Below are 20,482 nucleotides of genomic sequence, written 5' to 3'. Positions count from 1 at the left end.
CGAGTGCCGGGTGTTCAGCTAACAGGGGGCAATTCGTTTCACTAGAGCACCGCTTTGATTCAATCCCACTACCCGAGGTGGTTGTAGGTGGTTCCCTTCAGAAACCAGAGCTCTGTGGCTTTACAGGTACGATGCAGCGCAGGAGATTGGTGGCCATCCTCCCCCAGAAACTTTTCATGGAGCTATCTTTCAGGCTGGCCAGTAACTCACTTAACCTTAGGAAAGGCATTCGTTAATTTGGCCATCGCTGCAGTGTCCCCAGCAGAAGAAACACCTCTGGCCACAGAGAATAAAGATGTATTCTAGGCACAAGTCTGACCATCGCTTTAGCGCTTATTGCAGGGGAAATTTTTACAGTTGCAGAGACATTTTATGTACTGGATCCATACAACGTTTTGCTTGCCTGTGTCTGAACAGTGAGCCTTTCCCTATTATGGTGATTGCCTTCAGTCTGTTGCCTACGCACTCTTAACGTCCACTAGTTGTAATATAGAACTGTGTATGTCCATTCATTATCATAAATCAAATATGCAGGCTTCTAAGCATATCATCAGCCACAAGATTCTGCTTAGTTTTCCCAGATTGTGCCATATCTACAGCTTAACCTTGCCTATATATCATATTTCTGTAAACTAGGATGTGAGGCTCTGATTCCTGGCTATGGGTATACAACTTCTGTTATGCTACAATACTTTTAAAGAACAGACCTGAATTTGACCAAGTTCACTACACTTACTGAGGATTTATGAGTGACATTGGCTATAATGGCAGCATGATTGAGTGTTTCTGGACTGTCCAATATAAGCTGGGCCGAAAGTTATGTTTGCTTAAAGTTTTTGTGTTATATATTAGTGTTTTGATCGCACTCTGAGAGAGATGTAACTTTTATATTTAGCTGGTACACAGGAAATGTATCACCTATGATAAGTGAGAAAAGACCACGCTGTCACGGCTCAGTTCTGTGTCACCCACTGGAATGCTAATGGAGTTTACACTTAACATTGTTAGGATAGCATTGATAATTCTGGGATCTGAGCGTCTCATGAACCCTTGTTCTCACAAATATTTAATGCCTCATATTTACATGCCCTTTACTGTTATCTGTACTCGCTGTGTTGCATACAGGATTTGTTATATGACGCTATCACATTTACTAAAGTTAAGCTAAATTATCATCTCCCTATTTATCTCTTAGTTTAAAAGATAAGTATTGACCTTCATATATATCCCTGGAGCTTTGGTATAACAATTTTTTATTTTTTTTATTTTTTTTTATCATCAACATAATATAGCAAAGCGCCTTATACAATACAAAATAAGTTCTTCAGAGATTATGTAAATTTACTCTTTTTGATCATTGTGAATACAATGTTGGTGTTTTATCTATATATTAAACACAACCTAAGCCAGAAAAATGAAAACGAGAAAGAAAAAAAGAAAAAAAAAAGAAAAAAAAAGAAAAGGAAGAGACCCCTCCCCCCCTCACCACATTCTTCTAATAAATCCTCTTCAGGTGAATTGCCACTCGCCTCTTAAGTTAGCTTCTAAAATAAAAATAGAATTCTTAAAAGGTAAAATAACTAATTCCTGGGTCTTTTGTTCTAATAACTTGATAAACACCCCCCACTTATTAAAAAAGCATTTAATACTATTTTCAAACTGTACCTGTACTGCAGCTTGCTCCAAAAATAATTGGTATACTATCCCATTTTTAAACTCTGAGAATTTTGGTTCTTTATTGGACTGCCAATACTTCAAAATTAATTTCCTACCAATCAGTACGGCAGTACTGATTAGTAAGCAATTTGGTCCAGCCTCATCCTGGGTCAGCAGAAAAAAACCCATAAAGTTATCTATATAAAAATATTGTTTCAAAACTTTGGTGGCCCAGAAAGAAATTTTCCCCCAGAATCTCTGAACTATTGGACATGACCAAAATAGATGTATCATATCCGCTGCATAATAATTACATTTTATGCAACTGCTGAACTGTTTGTTTTATCCCAGCGTGCAGATTGAAAAGGAGTAGGATAACTTTGAAAGAGAATCTTAACTTGTTGTTCTCTGTAGTATTCCCCTTTCATGACCTTAGCCACCCTAATCCCTGAATTTTTCATTAGTTCTAATTCAGTTTCATTTTTACAAAATTTCCCCCAATTTTAGTTCAAGATATCTAGAGTTTCTTTGTTCTTGAGTCAATAGCAGAGCCTGATATGTATATGAAATCGCAAATTTCCCGGATGAGTAGAGGATACTTATCTGTCTAAGTATATAATTGTCCCAGTCTATTAACTTCATTTTCCTACACTGTTCCGCATAGAGCTGTAGCAGTAGATAAGAGAAAAAAAAATGATTAGGTATATTAAACTCTATTTTGCATTCATCAAAAGTTTTAATCAAGTTATCTTCTCTCTTGAACAGCTGAGCAATATAATGTATTCCCAAATCTGACCAAGCTTTAAACCTAGCAGAATCATAGCCTGCTTCAAATTTGGGGTTGCCTCTAATCGTCTCCAAAAAGATGATCCCCTGTAGTTAATCCCTATTCTGGAGCAGAATTTGCGCCACGCCCGTATTGGTTGTTGTATAACTAATAAACATTTTATTGTTTTGGGCATTGCTTTTGAGGGCATATGTGTCAAAGTTTTGAGAGCATAAGGGGCTACTAGTGCTTCTTCTATACTAAAAATAGAAAAATGTCCTTTCTCAGAAAACCAGTCCCAGATAAATTTTAAATTAGCTGCTAGGTTATATGCTTCAATATCTGGTACCACCATACCTGCCGCCTCTTTCCTTGCCACCAGCCGCTTAAGGGCTATCCTAGGCTTTTTGTTGCCCCAAATAAATTGTGTTATTAATCTATTGATTAAGACTCGGTCTTTCCATAGCAATAATAACAGTAGCCCCTGGAACAGATATAGAAATTTTGGCAGAGAAACCATTTTAATGAGATGGATTCGACCTGATAGTGATAAGGGCAGTTTCCTCCATCTCTCTAAGTACTCTTTAAATGACTGAATAGCTGGCAAAATATTTAGGCCGTACCATCTCTGCGAGTTAGATGAAAATTTTAACCCCAAATATGTGATGTAGTCTTTTGCCTCTTTAAATGGAGTTGCTGGGGAATTTTTCAATTTGTTAAGCCAGAGAATTTCAGATTTTTCTTTATTTATCGCAAAGCCTGTAAAGGCTTGAAAAGAGTCTAGGGCCTTACTAATTATAGGTAGGTTCAGTTTAAGGTTCTGAGTAAAAATGAGGAGATCATCTGCATATATAGCTTGAATGATTTTATATCCTTCAATATTGATCCCCTTGAGTTTTTGCCTGAAAAGTATTGCTAAGGGCTCCAAAGCCAAATTGAACAGAAGAGGCGACAATGAGCAGCCCTGCCTTGTCCCTCGATATAAAGAAAATTTGTCTGACATTAATGAGTTAACACTTAGAGTTGCCATAGGGTTTGCATATAGGAGAGCAATAAACTGAGAAATATTACCTTGTATACCATACTTCCTCATAGTCGTAAACATATGATCCCACAGTAATGAGTCGAATGCTTTTTGTGTGTCTATGGAGATAACCGCTGCATCCTCTGTTAAATCTACTCCTGATTTTTTTTTTTAGTTCATAATAATTAATTGCTAACTCTAATTTCCTAACATTTTTTATAAGTGTCCTGCCCTTGATAAACCCCATTTGATCTGGATGAATCAGTGTACCGATTACTGTATGCCTTGCAACAAACCTTGAATAAAAATTATTTAAAAAAAAAAAAAAAAGAGAGGGGGGAGAGCTCAAAAGAGAAGGGGAGAGAGAGAGCAAAAGAGAGGGGGGAGATAGAGAGAGAGCAAAAGAGGGGTGGGGAGAGAGCGCAAGGGGTGGGACCGCTGTACTGCAAAAATGGCCCGTGTGAACAGGCTTTAGGACTAGTATATGTATGTATATATATATATATATATATATATATATATATATATAAATATGTATAGATATATATTGTACCAAAATAACAAGATATATGTAAAAAAAAAAAATGTATGAATAAATAGAACATATTCTTCTATGTGAAGAACACTGGAATGTGAAATATTAATATTTTCATGTCGGTTTTGCGCACTTGATAATATGCAATTGGGTTTGCGTGCGAGTAGGGCGTTCATTTTTTTCCCCACTTTCCCTTATTGACTTCTATGGGGGAATAGGTTATAGTACACACAATATTGTAAATTCTGCTTTTTGAGCACGTCAGGTGAGCGCACAAGAAAGAACAGTTTACTTTAAACTTGTAATATGAGCGCAACCCGACGCACGCAAAAAAGCTTACTTCTAGCGGAGTTAACACTCGGGCGGGAGCGTTAACTTGTAATCTGGCCCAAAGTGCCTATCAAGCCTTAGGCTTCAGCTACACCTTTGCACAGTGCTGCCCTTTTACACAACACACATTAACATATTCATTCCCATATTTAGACACGTTGCTTTGCCAAGGGCACATAACACCAACAATGGAAACTTGGCTTATTTTCTCCATTTAACAGCCAGCTTGAGCTATTTCACAGGTCATGTGAGTTTTTGCCGGTTACAGCAGTCTCACAGACACCAACAATGATACTTGATGTGGTCTTTAAAAGACACTTCCACTGTTATTGTGTTGTCAATCAGTCTGTATAATGATTTGTTTGAAGCAGATATTAATGAGAAAGCCCAATTATAAAAATATTTTACAAAATGAGGGTTATTTGTTATAACAAAGAAGATTAAAAAATCTGTGACTGTACTGGAGGGGGTGGAAAACCAGCCAGCTCATGGTGTTTATTAGTTATTTAATCCTCGATTGAGTCATCGCCCAATATAATAAGTTGGACACACATTGAGGTTTACACACTACTTTATCAGATTTTGTTCTTTGCGTAAGTGCCAAAAAGCAGGATTAGACAGGACACTTCTAAAGAGAATCTGTGAAATATTGGCCCAAGTTTCAATCCATCACAATTCCCATGTGAAAACAATGAATAGGACATCAGGGAATTTTTAGTATCCTTTTCAAAGTAATTTCAAACCAATGTAGGTGATGTAGTTTGATTTAGCAAAACCACCCAAATGAACAAATAATGTAACAGAACAATCTAGATAAATAAAAAAAAAATCCAGAAGTAATTAGGGTATTGCAGGATTTTCAAAGATTATCACACACCTTTATGGAAGCAAAAGTTATGCAATCAAAGCGAAATTAACATGTTTAAATGCAAAGATTGGGTTGAAATAAAAAATTAACACTCTAATCATATTTCAATTGAGTACAAGTTTCATAGTTTAAATGTGTAAATGGAACAATATTTTAAACCTTTTATTAAACCAAAATAACTTTCCATGAGAACATACTGAGTTAGGCTCAGAAGTATGTATGAGTCATGTGAACTACTTTTATAGCATTGCAACAAACATTGTTGTAAACTCAGCTGCCAATTAGTGCTCAAGACTGTTGAGCCTACCTCAGTATGCTCCAAATCAAAGGAGCTATGTTTTAACAAAGGATACCATGAGAAAAGAGGTATATTTGATAATAGACGAAAATTGTTGGGGATTTTTTTTTTCTTGTTTTTTTCCCCATTTAAGTGTAGCACAAATCATATCCTCCGGACCCCCTGCTTGCTGGTGGCCAATTGGCCGTTAACAGTAGCTGTCAATCATCCTGACCGGATCAGGATTCATTCAATCCGCCACGTTTTGTGGTGGACAGGTTAAGAAGCTGCGGTATTAAGACCGCTGCTGATATTACCTCAAAGTGGCACTCACTGCAAAAAAATTGTAATGGACGTTCTAATGAAGATAGATCTATGTGGGGCAGAATTTTTGGTTAAAAAAAAAAGAAGCTCAATAGGGTTGAAGATATACACTTTATAGTAGAGTTATTGTGAGTTTGATTGCTCATGTGCAATTAAAAAGCATTTAAAGGGACATTAAACACTAACAGCTAGATTACAAGTGGAGCGATAAATATTAGCTTTTCACTTTGTAATACCAGTGTACGATAATGTGGCTGGAATTACAAGTAAATCGTAATGCGAGCTCGTGTTCACATTGCGCTTATGAGAGTGCACTTCCATAGGCTCCTATGGGAGACTCGTTCTGATGCTGCCACTTGTAATCTAACCCTAAATCAATTTCAGATAGAATGATGCATTCAAAGAAATGATTAGTCTGAGAATAACATGTAGATGTATTTTTTTAAAATTTCATTAGTTGTTTATATATTGATAAAATAGGTGTAAAGTTTAAGGGGTCCATTTATCAAGCTCCGTAAGGAGCTTGAGGGCCCGCGTTTCTGGCGAGTCTTCAGACTCGCCAGAAACAGCAGTTATGAAGCAGCGGTCACAAAGACCGCTGCTCTATAACCCTGAGCAGGTGGACAGGAATCGCCGGAATTCAACACAATCAAGTATGATCGGGTTGATTGACACCCCCTGCTGACGGCCGATTGGCCGCGAGTCTGCAGGGGCCGGCGTTGCACCAGCAGCTCTTGTAAGCTGCTGGTGCAATGCTGAATATGGAGAGCGTATTGCTCTCCGCATTCAGCGAGGTCTTGCGGACCTGATCCGCACTGTCGGATCAGGTCTGCAAGACCTTTAGTAAATAGGCCTCTTAGTGTCTATAAAACAATGGAAGCTGCCATGTTGTAACTTAGGTTACCTTCTCCACTGTGGCCAATTAGGGACAGTTATATATAGGGTACTAGAGTGTGCAGTCAATGGCTGTTTGGAATACAATAGTATTCTGCACTTCCATTTCTAACAGGAACTGAAAAACTCACAATTTTAGAATGGAATTACATGAAAACTGGACAAAATAAATAATGAAAGTATATTGCAGAGCGTTATATATATACAGTATATCTATCTATCTATCTATCTATCTATCTATCTATCTATATATATATATATATATATATATATATATATATATATTCTGTATACGATTGATCATGTTATATCACCATCTCGGAGTGTTTAATGTCACTTTAAACATTATCATTGTGATACCTAAACCCCTGTAAAGTAAAAATGTATGGTACTAACTTAAAAATAACATTGACAACTAAAGACAGAACATTCTTACCAGAAACCCAGGTGTAGAATATTATTAAATCTTCAGTTTCTCATTGCAAACAATGGGTCTATTTTGAGCCTCCATTCTCTCTTATTTATATTAAAAAAATAATAATAATAAATTCTGATTGGTTGTTCAGTTACATGGAGTATGTCCACTATTTTGATTGTGACACAGTTTTACAAATGGAGCAGATACAAAAAATTGCTGTTACCGATTTCCAGCTCCTCTAGTTGTATATGTGCATTGAGATAAAGCCTAGTGCCTGTATATGTCACTTTATGACATAACATGAAATCCATTTTTTTCATTTTAATCTTTAGTTCTTTTCCCTATTTGAAATGTTTTCTCTCTGCTTCTTAGTCTATAAATCTAATTCTCTTCCCCCATATGTTTCTCAATATTTTTTTTCCCTTTATTTCTCTGTGTCTCTTAAATGAACACAAAAATCAAAACATTGAAAACAGTAAACATAAAAAATAATTTGTGTGCTGAATTATATATCCTAGCAACACCTGCAAAATAAAAAGATATTTGAGATATTTACCCCCCCCCCCGAACTTACCTTACTTTCCTTGCCACTTATGATTTATTTTTTCCAAAAGAACCTCACAAGTGCGCTGTGTAATCACAGCATGCCCGGTTGCGACATTGAATTAAATGTAGGCTGCTTTACCCAGCACAGGAGCACGCTACATTTAGTTCAATGGCACGATTGGGTGAGCTGTGATTAGACAGCGCAGCCTTGATGCGCTTTTTAAAAAAAAAAAAAATCAGAAGAGGTAAGTAAGGTAAGTATACCTTTGGGAGGTTAAAGTGAAGGTTAAGTTTTATACTTTGCGAGACATGAATGCATTAGTTAAGCTTACCCTAACGTAAACGCTTACTTGTTTTAAAATGTATTTTTATGTTGAAGATTTCTATATTGATATCTCCCTACCGTTGCAATGTCTGACTCCTCCCAGATATTACTTCCTTCTTTTCTTGCATTTAACGTATAGAGTGGTCCCACATGCTTTCTACGTCAGCCCAGAGCACATTCACGAGGCTTCGTGAAACAGCTCATGCACCAATCGCTGATCTCAATGTCTTCTGCTCAAGCGCGATTCTGAGTCTTATGGGGATTCCTGGATCTTGCCAATACACATGCGCTAATCGTGAGTGCGTGTGGATGCAGAAATGAGCAAGAGAACAATCGTGCATGCACACAGGCTAAAGTAGACGTGTGATGTGTACTGACGGCCACATAACGGCCAGACTTTCAGTTGACTGATACAGAAACGTAATCAGAAGAAAAGAAAAACGGGTTGCATTAGTGTACACTCGCAAATGGATAAATAATGGATATAACTTTGTTTTTACATTGATTGTTTAAGATTCATGAATGACAGTCCTATTTAATTTGGTAGATTAATGATATCCAGGATCATGATAATGGTAACTTTACTTTCACTTTAAATCTCTCAAATCTCTTTTGTGTTTCCAGTTGTCGCTAGGATAATGTTACATAATTCTGCACATAGTGCAGAATCATGTAACAATATTTTTTACCTTTACTGTCCCTTTAAAATTTTAGGATTTCAATTTATGGAGCATGCAGTTTTAATAGAATTTCACTTCTATTATAACCTTTACTTTGTTCTCTTCATATCCTTTGATGAAATGCATAGGCGGGATCAGAAGCAGCAATGCACTACTGGGAGGGCTTAAACACAAAGAGCAATAATAAAAAAGCATTTTCTTTTTTTCTTTTTTTTTTTATATTAATATTTCTTTCACTCTTCTGCTCTTTTTCTCTTTAGGTCTTTTCATTCTTTTTATCCCACACAATTATATTATTGATCACTGTCACTATCTTTTCCTGTCCTCTGTTTTCTATCTATTCAACGTTTTCTCTTTTCATTCAGTCTTCCCTTTGCTGCCATAGTGATCAGCTAGATATTTTAGATAATATCTCTGTATTTGTGCATCAATTAGTCAGCAGTACCTAATGATATATTCATATAATCCCCTTATTATTCATCCCCTTTACATTACAATCTAGAAAAAACACGATTATTAATGATGCAGCTTAAAATGTATATTTTGCTGATTTGTTTATTGTGTAAAGACTGTGTACTCATCCCATTATTTAAAATATTGCTTTGCTTAAAGAGACAAGATACTCAAATGCTGAATCAATTGAAAGTGATGTAGCTCTGTAAAATGCTGACTAGAAAATATCACCTGATTATCTCTATGTAAAAAGAAAGATATTTTACCTCAAAATTTCCCCAAAAGCCACATTCTCTTTTTAAAGAAACTTTAACCCCTTAAGGACCTGGCATTTTTTGACAAAAACTTCCTCAAAAGACCAGAGCATTTTTAGCATTTTTGCCATCACTACATTAAAACAGAAATAGAGCCTTTTTTTATATTTACCTATCAAAACTATATATCTTTTTTAGTAGACAACCTAAAGTATTGATCTAGGCCCATTTTGGTATATTTCATGCCACCATTTCACCGCCAAATGTGATCAAATTAAAAAAAAAAATTAGGTTTCTTACTGAAATTATTTACAAACAGCTTGTGCAATTATGGCACAAATTGTTGTAAATGTTTCTCTGGGATCCCCTTTGTTCAGAAATAGCAGACATATATGGCTTTGGAATTGCTTTTTGGTATTAGAAGGCCGTTAAATGCCACCACACTTGTGTTATGCCCAGCAGTGAAGGGGTTAATTAGGTAGCTTGTAGTCTGCCAGTATGAATATAAAAGCCTTTTTTAATATAATTTTAAAAAAAAACATATTTGCTGCATTTCTCAATAGTCGCGCGCAACTCCCGCCCACCTCCCGCCTCCATCCAGCGATGGGCCGCCCACCCGCCTCCCTCCTTAGCCTCCCACCCACCAATGATCGGCCCTCTCTGAATCGACAACTCTGCAAATGCAATTTTGAGCGAGATCGCGGCAGAGAGAAGCCCAGGACTGCAGCTGGTCCTTAAGGGCATAACGACCAGTGTCTCGTTAAGAGGTTAAGCATCCAAACAGGTTGTTAGTCAACTTTATTTCCTTTCTCACTTTAAGGAAATTTACTATGAAGTCTTATAATATTTCGGTGAATTCACATGAAATCACTCTAATGCTGTGGGGCAGAATTATCAAGCTCCGAATGGAGCTTGATGCCTCTGCTTCCGCGCGAGCCTTCAAGCACTGTCTAGCTGTGGAAAATTGTCAAAATGCACTGAGATAGAAGGCAGCCTTCAGGGGCTTAGAAAATAGCATATGAGCCTACTTAGGTTTAGCTTTCAATAAAGAATACCAAGTGAACAAAGCAAATGTGTTGATAAAAGTAAATTGGAAAGTTGTTTAAAATTGCATGCCCTATCTGAATCATGCAAGTTTAATTTTAACTAGACTGTCCCTTTAATTTTTAATATTTTTTTGGTAACATGAGTCTTAATAAAACAAGTAAACTACCCTATGTCAGAAACTTTCAATCAATAGGAAATCAAAAACTGATTAAGATGGACATAATTAAGTCAGTGTTTATCATTTAGCCAATATATATAATTGAGCCAGTGTTTCTTATTAAGCCAGTGTTCACTAAGGGAATATTCATCCCTGGTTAGGACATATTGACAACATTGATTGTGACACTTAATAAATTAGACAAACCTTGAACCAAGGAAATTACTTTATCTTTTAATCACTATTTGGATAAATTCAATAACCATAAACCTTAACATAGAAGGTTTGTAAACAATTCTGGGATACAAATGTATTTTCACCACATTTATTGCAGAACAATATCTGTCAGCTTACTCCATCAATATCAAACTCTAGGGCGTCCCCTACAAACAAAGGTCAGCTTGTTTATTTTCATTTTTAACTCCTTAAAGGGACAGTATACACCAATTTTCATATAACTGCATGTAATAGACACTACTATAAGGAATAATATGCACAGATACTGATCTAAAAACACAGTATAAAAAGCTCCCAGTTTAGCTCTGTTAAACAGGTAGCTGGAACACCCACTGCAAGTGGGAAAAAGCAAACATTCCCCCTCCCCCTTCCTTTGCATATGAAAAGATCCTTTACACAAACAGGAGCAAGCTGGAGTAGGTATACATCAGTATTCTCCTAAAACTTTGGGGCTTGGTTAGGAGTCTGAAAATCAGAGCAATGTTATTTAAGCATAAGCAAAACTATACATTTGTATGGGCTATATAAATGGATCATCTACAAAACATTTATGCATAGAAAAATCTAGTGTATAATGTGCCTTTAACTGTGCAGACAGGTAACGGAAAAAGAAGGACAAATCAGGACTAAATTGTAAAATACGAGGCCACTGACAGTACCATCCCAGGCCTTTGTTACGTAGATTTGTGGTCACCCTTGTTAGCATCACCAAATATTATAATCTAGAAACACCACTGAAATGAACTTATTATTTGAGAAAAATAAATGATAAATATTGCAAAAATGTTGTCCTATACCTCCAACCGTTTTAGATATTGAGGAGTTGTAATTGGTCTGAAGATCTGCCATTTCTCCCTATTAAAGCTTTCCTCCTAGGGGCAAATGTCCCAATTTCCAGGAACTGACAAGGCTCCTCTCATGTCATGTTCTGACTGCACCTAAACCAACACATGGCCCATCCAGTCCAGCCTATGCACCGACAAACACCAGTAGACCACCTCACACATATCCCCTCACCTCCCTATACCAAAAAGCCCCGGGGTAATGTTGTGAGGTATGTTAATAGGATAAAGAATTGCAGTTCTACATATGAAATGCTTTTATGCATATTTTTTTTTAACCAAGCACATGAAGTATATTTTTGCATCTCATCCAGTATTTGTTTATATGCTGTGTTGCAGACCCCTTCTTACAGAGCCTTTTTTATGTTTGTTTTTGTTGGATGGTACAGCCAGTCAGATACCATATCACCAGCATAATGCACCCTAACCAGAGCACTCTTATACTGCTCTGCATTGAGGCTTTAGATCCTATCAAGCAAATTTATTGCTGGTACAGTCCGGTAAATAATGCTTCACAATAATGCTCCACAATCCCGTATCTAGTGTGATATTCTAGTTGTGCCCAGCAATGTAATCTCCTGTTAAAACTAAATATATACTTATATAATGCCAGAAATGATCAAATATTACATAAATGTGTTGTATCTGTTTTGTATTTAACTAACTATTGAAAGATCTTAAAAATATAATTTATCTCTACAGAAACTTTAAGCCAAACACATTGGGTGAACAAATATCCAGCATGCAATGGTGCCAAACAATCTCCTATCAACATTGATGAAGACCTCACTCAAGTTAACATGAACCTAAAAAAATTAACATTTCAGGGATGGGAGAAAGAATCTTCTGACAGTACCTTAATACGTAACACTGGAAAAACAGGTAAAATAAATATAAATATATTTTCTTGCAAAGGTCATCACAATAGTCATCACAAGAGGATGTGAACAAAGATGGTACTGTTCAAACAATGGGTTGAATGTAGAGCACGTTAAATAACCAGCCAAGTGGCTGGTTAATGCTTCTGCAAGCTTGCGGTTTGACTTTGTGGGTAGTGCAACTAACCAGATGTCAGACCTCTGGTTAATAAATAAAATGTGCCCGAATTACCCCCAAAATAAAGAGTGCAGTAGTTAACATTGGAGCCTATGGAAGCACGCTCTACTGAGTGCAAGGCTACCAGGTCACTTTTGCATTGCACCTGACTTGTAAATGTGCGCAGGTATTACAGAGTGGAGCACAAATATTGTGCTTGCGAAAGCACATTATTGCTCTCCACTATTAATAATCTAGGCCTAAATGAGAAACTGTTACCCAGGTTTGGCTGGGCTGTGAGATAGAGAACAGACTCATCTACACTCTACATAGGCTTCCTAAGGGCTTTTAAAGGGCTGGACTTCAAGAGTGTCATATGACACACACACTGATTGGATCTTCATTACAATTGTCATAAAAAAAGAGTTCATAGCAGTGGGCTGGCATAACATCATAATAGAAACATTGCTATATGCACAATTGTAACCCTTTTCACAGATAGAAAAAAAAAGGTAGACATATACTTTTTTAACTAAATTTTTGGCATTTGATTAGCTAAAGTTTACCTTACCATCACTTTAAGTATTTGTGCACCGTGTAACAGCTAGTGACATTTATGACTGTTTTACAGCTATATCATGTTGTGTTGGTGTGCACAATGTGCTATTTAACCCTTTAAGGACACAGCTTTCAGTTTGCTCAATTGTTTTATGACGGAAAAATTCCGTCATATGTCCTTAAGAGGTTAAAATTTACAGAAAATATTATTATTTTGGGTAAGAGCTTGGTTGCCATAGTAACTGAGAAGCTGATTATTTCACCTGTGCTCTAAATGATATATATGTGGCCTGTTAGAGGGTAATCAGGACAGGAAAGGAAGCACCGTGCTCTAGGGCATCTTACTTATATTTATATAGGGGTTAAACATATGTTTATCGCTCAGTGAAAAAATTCACTAACAAAGCATTTTCTTATTAAAACATATTAGCCCTTGTTCTTAAAACCTCAGCAATAATACCATTGAATAAAATATATAACATGCGACTTCTACTGCTCCTTTTGCCAAACAGCTACATTTTATTATACAAACAACACAATTACATTGATTCTTTGTAACCTTGGTTTGAGAAGATCCATTTGCAGCAAATCAATGTGTAATTAACATTAGCTCAGTGGGTGACTGTAAAGTCAAGCTCTGGAAATCTTGGAATTTCAAACTGTAACAAAAACCTAGTGAGTGAATATTAACAAAAGCATTAGATGAAAACACTGGAACACTGTGGTTTAAAGGGACACTAAACCCAAATTTTTTCTTTCATGATTCAGGTAGAGAATACAATTTTAAACAACTTTCCAATTTACTTCTATTATCTAATTTGCTTAATTTGTTAGATATCATTTGCTGAAGAAAGAGCAAGGCACATGGGAGAGCCAATCAAATGAGGCATCTATGTGCAGCAACCAATCAGCAGCTACTGAGCCTATCTAGATATGCTTTTCAGCAAAGAATATCAAGAGAATGAAGCAAATTAGATAATAGAAGTAAATTAGAAAGTTGTTTAAAACTGCATGCTCTTTCTAAATCATGAAATAAAAATTTTGGGTTTAATGACCCTTTAAGGTTTCTGCCCAATATTATAACATCCTGAAATATTGCTGCATTTAGTGGACCAAAACAATGACATATATTTTTAACAGATTTTGCATATTTTTACTTTGATTCTCTCTACAAAAGTGGGCAAAATATGCATGTGTCCTTTTTATGTACATATAGTGTGCTTATTATTATTATTATTATTATTATTATTATTATTATTATTATTAATATTGGGACATGATAGTCAAAATTAAAGTCTTGTGTATCAGATAAAGCATGCAATTTTAAAGGGACATGAAACCCAATTTTTTTTTCTTTCATGGTTTAGAAAGAGAATGCAATTTTAAACAGCTTTCTAATTTCTTTGTTTCATCTAATTTGCTTCATTCTGTTGATATCCTTTGCTGAAAAGTATCTAGATAGGCTCAGTAGCTGCTGATTGGTGGCTGCACATAGATGCACATAGTTGCCTCGTGTGATTGGCTCAACCATGTGCAAAGGATATCTAAAGAATGAAGCAAATTAGATGATAGACGTAAATTGGAATGTTAATTAAAATTGTATTTATCTGAATCATGAAAGAAAAATTTTGGGTTTAGTCTCCCAATTTACTCCTGTAACCAAATATCCTTTGCTTTCTTGGCAATGCATTACTGGGAGCTAGCTGGTGATTGGTGGCTATCCAACTATGGTTCTTGTCATTGGATTGCTGTGTTTAGGTCTCAGTAGTGCAATGCTGATATTGAGCTGAATTGAACTCTGTTTAACCCCTGTATTGTTATATGAAAACAATAGTGCAATAATAAAATGAACTTAAACATTAGAGGATTTTTTATGTCTTCACCTTTTTGTCCCTTTAACATCCATATAACCTGTTAGATGTGTTTTTATTTTATACAAAGTTCATGTTGAGAGATAAATGAAGAGGTCCTGTGGTGCTTTCAAATTTCTTTTCTAAAAAATACAACACAAAAAACACTATTCAAAGGAATCAATGGATTTAAGCTATTTCAAAATACACATTTGCCAGTGTCATGTTTTCAGCCTTAGCTTTACTGTTTTATATTATGACAGTGGTAACTTCTATTCATTGTAGGTTCTTTTCCAGCCGTCAAATACGTTTCACAAATAAAGCTGTTTGCTTAAAAGGAAAAAAAAATAATCTAAAATGTTCCTTTTCATCAGGCACATTACGTACATCACAATGTAATCGGAAACCTGCTGTATGTTCATAGCTTGTTATAAGTATCACAATACGGGCTTATTTATGTGCTCCCCTGGATGAGACCAATGTAAACACACATGCAGTTTACAAGACGTTTCATGTTACGTCTGTTATTAAATGTATTTCATTCTCTTGGTATCCTTTGTTGCAATCAGATCTAAGTAGGCTCAGTATAAGGAATGAAATTCTGAAAAAAATATAGCCTCTGCGCTGTGAGTATTTACACAAAGCTGCTAAAAATAAATATAAGGAATCCCCAAACTCCTTAATAAAATTAGGACTAGAGTAATCACTTTAACTACAAACTGTAGCTAAGTGATAAGTTATTTAGCTGCGCTATCCAAAGATAGCTTAATGAGTGTAGTATACTAATATCTAGGTAATCCTATATTAGCACAACTATATCAAATGTATTTAAAAATGTATTTATTACAATGCGAAAAAACAGAAAATTAAAATCAAATCAATGCAAGCATATAATGATTAGACCTTTCAAATACACACATAAAATGGATAATATGCAGGACATATAAAGCATAACATATAAAGCATACAAACGAGACCAATGGGATGATGTTGATGAGATGATATGGTTCCAATGTAATAGATTGTGGCATATGTGGCAAGCCGTATTAGTAAAGCAGACACATGTGTTTAATAAACACAGCGATGTTAGCAAAGTTAGCGTTTTACTTTTTCTTTCCCAAAGTTGCAGAGTTGGCCAAACTGCAGAATAGAGGCGAGAAGAATGGACAAGAAAATCCTTTTACAAACACAAAATAAGTTCAAATTGGCAAGGTGTTTACTAATACTTACACCGGAAGCCAAGTGATGTTCCTCTGTGTTTGTTTGTTCCTCCAGGCGGCAAATTTCAAACGGTCCTGTGCTTCCCTGGAGAGATCAAGTTACACAGCTTAGGAGAATGTTTGCGGCAGTCAGTACAATGTGGCTACGGAAGCCCAAGTAGTCCAGTATTAGAGTAACGCGTTTCGGCTGTGCGCAGCCTTTCTCAAACTCAATACTGTTGTGAATGGGACGATGGTATTTATTTACTCGTCTTAAAGGGATAGATGCATCCACTTTTTTCTTTTTTTCTTTTCTTTAGTTTGCAGAATATAAATGTCCAACATATAATAACAGTGCAATTTTGCTATGGGGATATATTGTACATTAAAAGACAAAGTCCTGGTAACATATTTTATATAAAGAACAGCATATAAGATTAATGGATAAAGAACATCGTTAAAACATCCAAAGTGAGATACCAAATATAGTATTTTAAAATTACATTGTTTTTGGATAAAGGATCGCACTAATTCTAAGCTTAACCTTCAAATCTTTCTTATATCAAAACTACATGTAGAAAACTTAAAAGGGGAATTTATTAGATTGTATAGATCATAAAAAATATATTTTAAAATTTATAGAATAGATAAAACTGATTATCTAAGATATTGATAAGTCTTACTCAGATTACACACTTATCTGCATATGTATATACATATGCATCCATACGTATATCCATATACACATATTCCTAATAAGTATATTTATTGTTATTATTTTATACTCCTCAATTTCTAATAGTAGATTGAGGTTGGAATATTAGGATATTAAAATATTAGGACATTAAAATATTAAAATATTAAAACATTAAAATATTAAAATATTAAATATTAAAATATAGTACATTTGCTTCAAATTAGATTTTAAGGGCACATTTTGATTATGGCTTAGATCTTATAAATAGAAGTTAATCTTTCAAATAACAATTTAAGTCCAATTCCAAGTTTAGGCCTTGTGGAGTCAGGGTACCTAGTTGGAAAATCCACTTCCCTTCTCTTTTTAGGACTTCATTATGAAGGTCCCCTCCTCTCCAATTTTTGGAAACCTGATCTATACCCATGAATTTGAAATCCTTAAGATTGGCATTATTACAGGTAGCAAAATGTCTTGGCACTGGAATATAGTATAAGGAATGCCCTGCTGGGAGCTAGCTTGTGTTTAGTGGCTACATGTGTATTCCTCTTGTCATTGGCTCACCAGATGTGTTCAGCTTCATCCCACTAGTGCAATTCTGCTTTGATGCTGACTTTAATTATGTGTTTAACTCCTTTGCAGGAGTTAAAACCATTGTTATTTAATGACTTCACTGTTGTTTGCACATGTTTACATTAAAGCATTTTGTTTTGTCCCTTTAAACTCAGTGGTTATATAAGAATATTGAACATAATTCAGTACACAGTGGTATCCCCAGCACTGTACAAAGAATCTGCTGCTTTTTATGTTTTTATGAGAGTTCCTGCCATTAATCACTCCTATTTTTGTACCATTAGTGGCCTAATGACATTGGAGTGAAATACTTGGGGTGGGATCTGCAAACTGTTTTTTAATTGATTTCATATAACCTTATTCACCAGTACAGGTAGTTTGTATTCACTGCATGATGTTAAAATATATTTTTTATATTTTTTTTCTGTTACTAATTTGGTACATCCAGTTATGCAGTTCCATAATCTGCTTTATTGACCTTTTGAACATACTGTATATCAATAACTCTTTTACAGGAATAATTACTTTAATCTACTTTAAATCCTGATTAAGTATTCATTTCTGCACTACCAAACTAATGTGATTTTTTTCTTTTTAGTGGAAATTAATTTGACAGGCGATTACTATCTCAGTGGCGGTGCCTTAGATTCAACGTACAAAGCAGGCAGAATAACTTTTCACTGGGGAAAATGCAATGCCTCGTCTGATGGATCAGAACATAGTTTGGAAGGCCAGAAATTCCCTTTGGAGGTACACAAATTATTTTCTCCTTTTTAATTCTTCCCAAAGAAAATTTTGTGTTTTCATTTCATGTCAGTGCTTTGAAGGTATTTCTAAAATGTTTTTGCTTTCAGGCTGAAATTATTTGTATATTTTTTTATTTGTTTCAATAGGTTAGAATTTGTAAAATAACGATTGCATTATATAGTAATTCCTTGTATTATAATATAAAACATATTGCTGAATTGGTAAGTTGGTAGTGGGACAATGGGATCTATTCACCAATTCCTGAACCAGCAAATTTGTTTTTAAAAATGGCACCTGAAAAAATGTGATTAAAGTCCAGTAGTATTTGCTGATTCAAGTTAGTTTACAGTCAAGCTACTCTGAAAAACGCAAGTTGGTAAAATAAAATAATCAATTTGCACTATAATACTGTCTGATTGGTTGGATTTTTTAAAGGGAAATTAAACTCTATATACATTTCACTAAATACATGCCCTATAATTATGGGTGCTGTCATTTTGGAACCTAGGTTGAACTGCAGGTATCGGAAATAGATTTGCTGCACTTGTGCAAACAGGTCAGCACTGGAATGCAGTCAACATAGTGGCACCTATGATAAGAGGGAGGTCGGTGGGTAATAACCTCATAATTAGGCTTATAAAATGTATTTAGTATTTAATGCCTCTTTAACAGTATAAAGATGGTAAAACAGTACTTCAGATGGTACACATTTACTTCGCTCTCTTGGGCCCTGATATCAAAGCATCGACAGACCAGTGAGAAACTGCTTTTCTAGCTTTGTCGCCTCATAGTTTGTCGGTTTGTTGACGAGTGCGATGTGTCTATTATAGAATATAATGTGGAGCGCTATGTCAGCTAAACATCACTGACATTGCCACTTGCCTGAACACGTTTGCAAGTTCGGGAAAGAGACAAAAATGTGATAATGTGATATTGTGATTGTGTCATATTGAAAAGTAGCCTTTTTGGCCAGAAAAGAGATGAAAAGGCCTCAGCTGATAGATTGTGATTGAGGCCATAAGCTGATTCAGTTCACAGTAGGTGCGTCATTGCATCAATGTTAAAGTGATGGTAAAACGCTAGTATTTGCCATCACTAGCAATAAACTGGACTTTCATTAATCACTTATAGTAAAAAAGGGTGATTAACTCAACCTGTCTGTGTCATTGCACCTTGCTAAATTAACCCCTTCCGACCGCCCTCGGCACAGAGCGCTCTCTTCCAATGAGGTGACCTTTCCACCTCTAAACCAATAGCTGTGGTAGCATACAGAACACTGTCAGATGACTAGCATGGCTATTGGTTTAGAAGTGGAAACATCAATTCATTGAGAGAAGAGAGCTGTGCCATGGGCTACCGGCGGTTCTGACTTAAGCAAGGAGCCGTGGCACAGACAGGGTGAGTTTAGCACCCTTTATTTACTAAGTGATCAATAGAAGTCTAGTTTATTTTTAGTGATGGTAATGTATAATGTTTTTTAAATGCTTTGATTTACCATCACTTTAATGGACTCCAATGACTTAGATGCTGATCTTTCAAAACCTAATTGTATGTTATTTAAATTTTCAGTTTTGCTGTTTTCCTGTCCTCAGTTTGTAGGATTACTGGCTATAATCCCCTTGCATATATGGGGTTGCTGGATATATAGCTGCAAGAAAAAGTTTGGAATCACATGGATTTTGGCAAATACTGAACAAGAACTGTGTTCATTGAAGCCCCACACTGACACTCCAGAAGAAAGCCACTGCTATCTAAAAAAACATTCCTGCACTTCTCAAGTTTGCCCAAGACCACCTGGATGTTCCACAACACTTCTGGGGATAGATGAGACAAAAGTTTAACTTGTTATAAAAAATGAACAGTGGTGTATGTGGAGGAAAAAGGGCACTGCACACCAACACCAAAAACTCATCCCAACTGTGAATCATTGTGGAAGAAGCATTATGTTTTGGGGCTGCTTTGCTGCCTTAGGGCCTGGACAATGTGCAGTCATTGAAAGAACAATGAATACAAAAATGAATCAAGACAGGAGAATGTCAGGGCATCAGTCCATGACCTCAAGATAAAGAGAGGTTGGGTGATGCAACAAGACAAAGACCAGAAGCATACAAGTAAATCATCTTAAGAATGGCTGAAAAATAAGATTAGTGTTTTGGAATTGCTAAGTCAGAGTCCTGGTCTGAACCCATTTGA

The 20,482-nt window shown here is 35.7% G+C and overlaps 1 protein-coding gene across 2 annotated transcripts in view; it reads left to right on the top strand.

The window, feature by feature from the left end:
• PTPRZ1 (protein tyrosine phosphatase receptor type Z1) overlaps nucleotides 1-20,482 on the top strand; it is a 380,311-nt gene that overhangs the window by 129,684 nt on the left and 230,145 nt on the right. For both annotated transcript variants that reach the window (XM_053716675.1, XM_053716674.1), the window contains exons 3-4: nucleotides 12,336-12,515; nucleotides 18,141-18,292. In XM_053716675.1, the coding sequence (XP_053572650.1) occupies nucleotides 12,336-12,515; nucleotides 18,141-18,292 (332 nt within the window). The remainder of the gene's footprint in view (nucleotides 1-12,335; nucleotides 12,516-18,140; nucleotides 18,293-20,482) is intronic.

The sequence above is a fragment of the Bombina bombina genome, chromosome 6 (genome assembly GCF_027579735.1).
Source record: "Bombina bombina isolate aBomBom1 chromosome 6, aBomBom1.pri, whole genome shotgun sequence".
NCBI lineage: Eukaryota > Metazoa > Chordata > Amphibia > Anura > Bombinatoridae > Bombina > Bombina bombina.
This window is presented reverse-complemented; position numbering and strand designations above follow the sequence as displayed.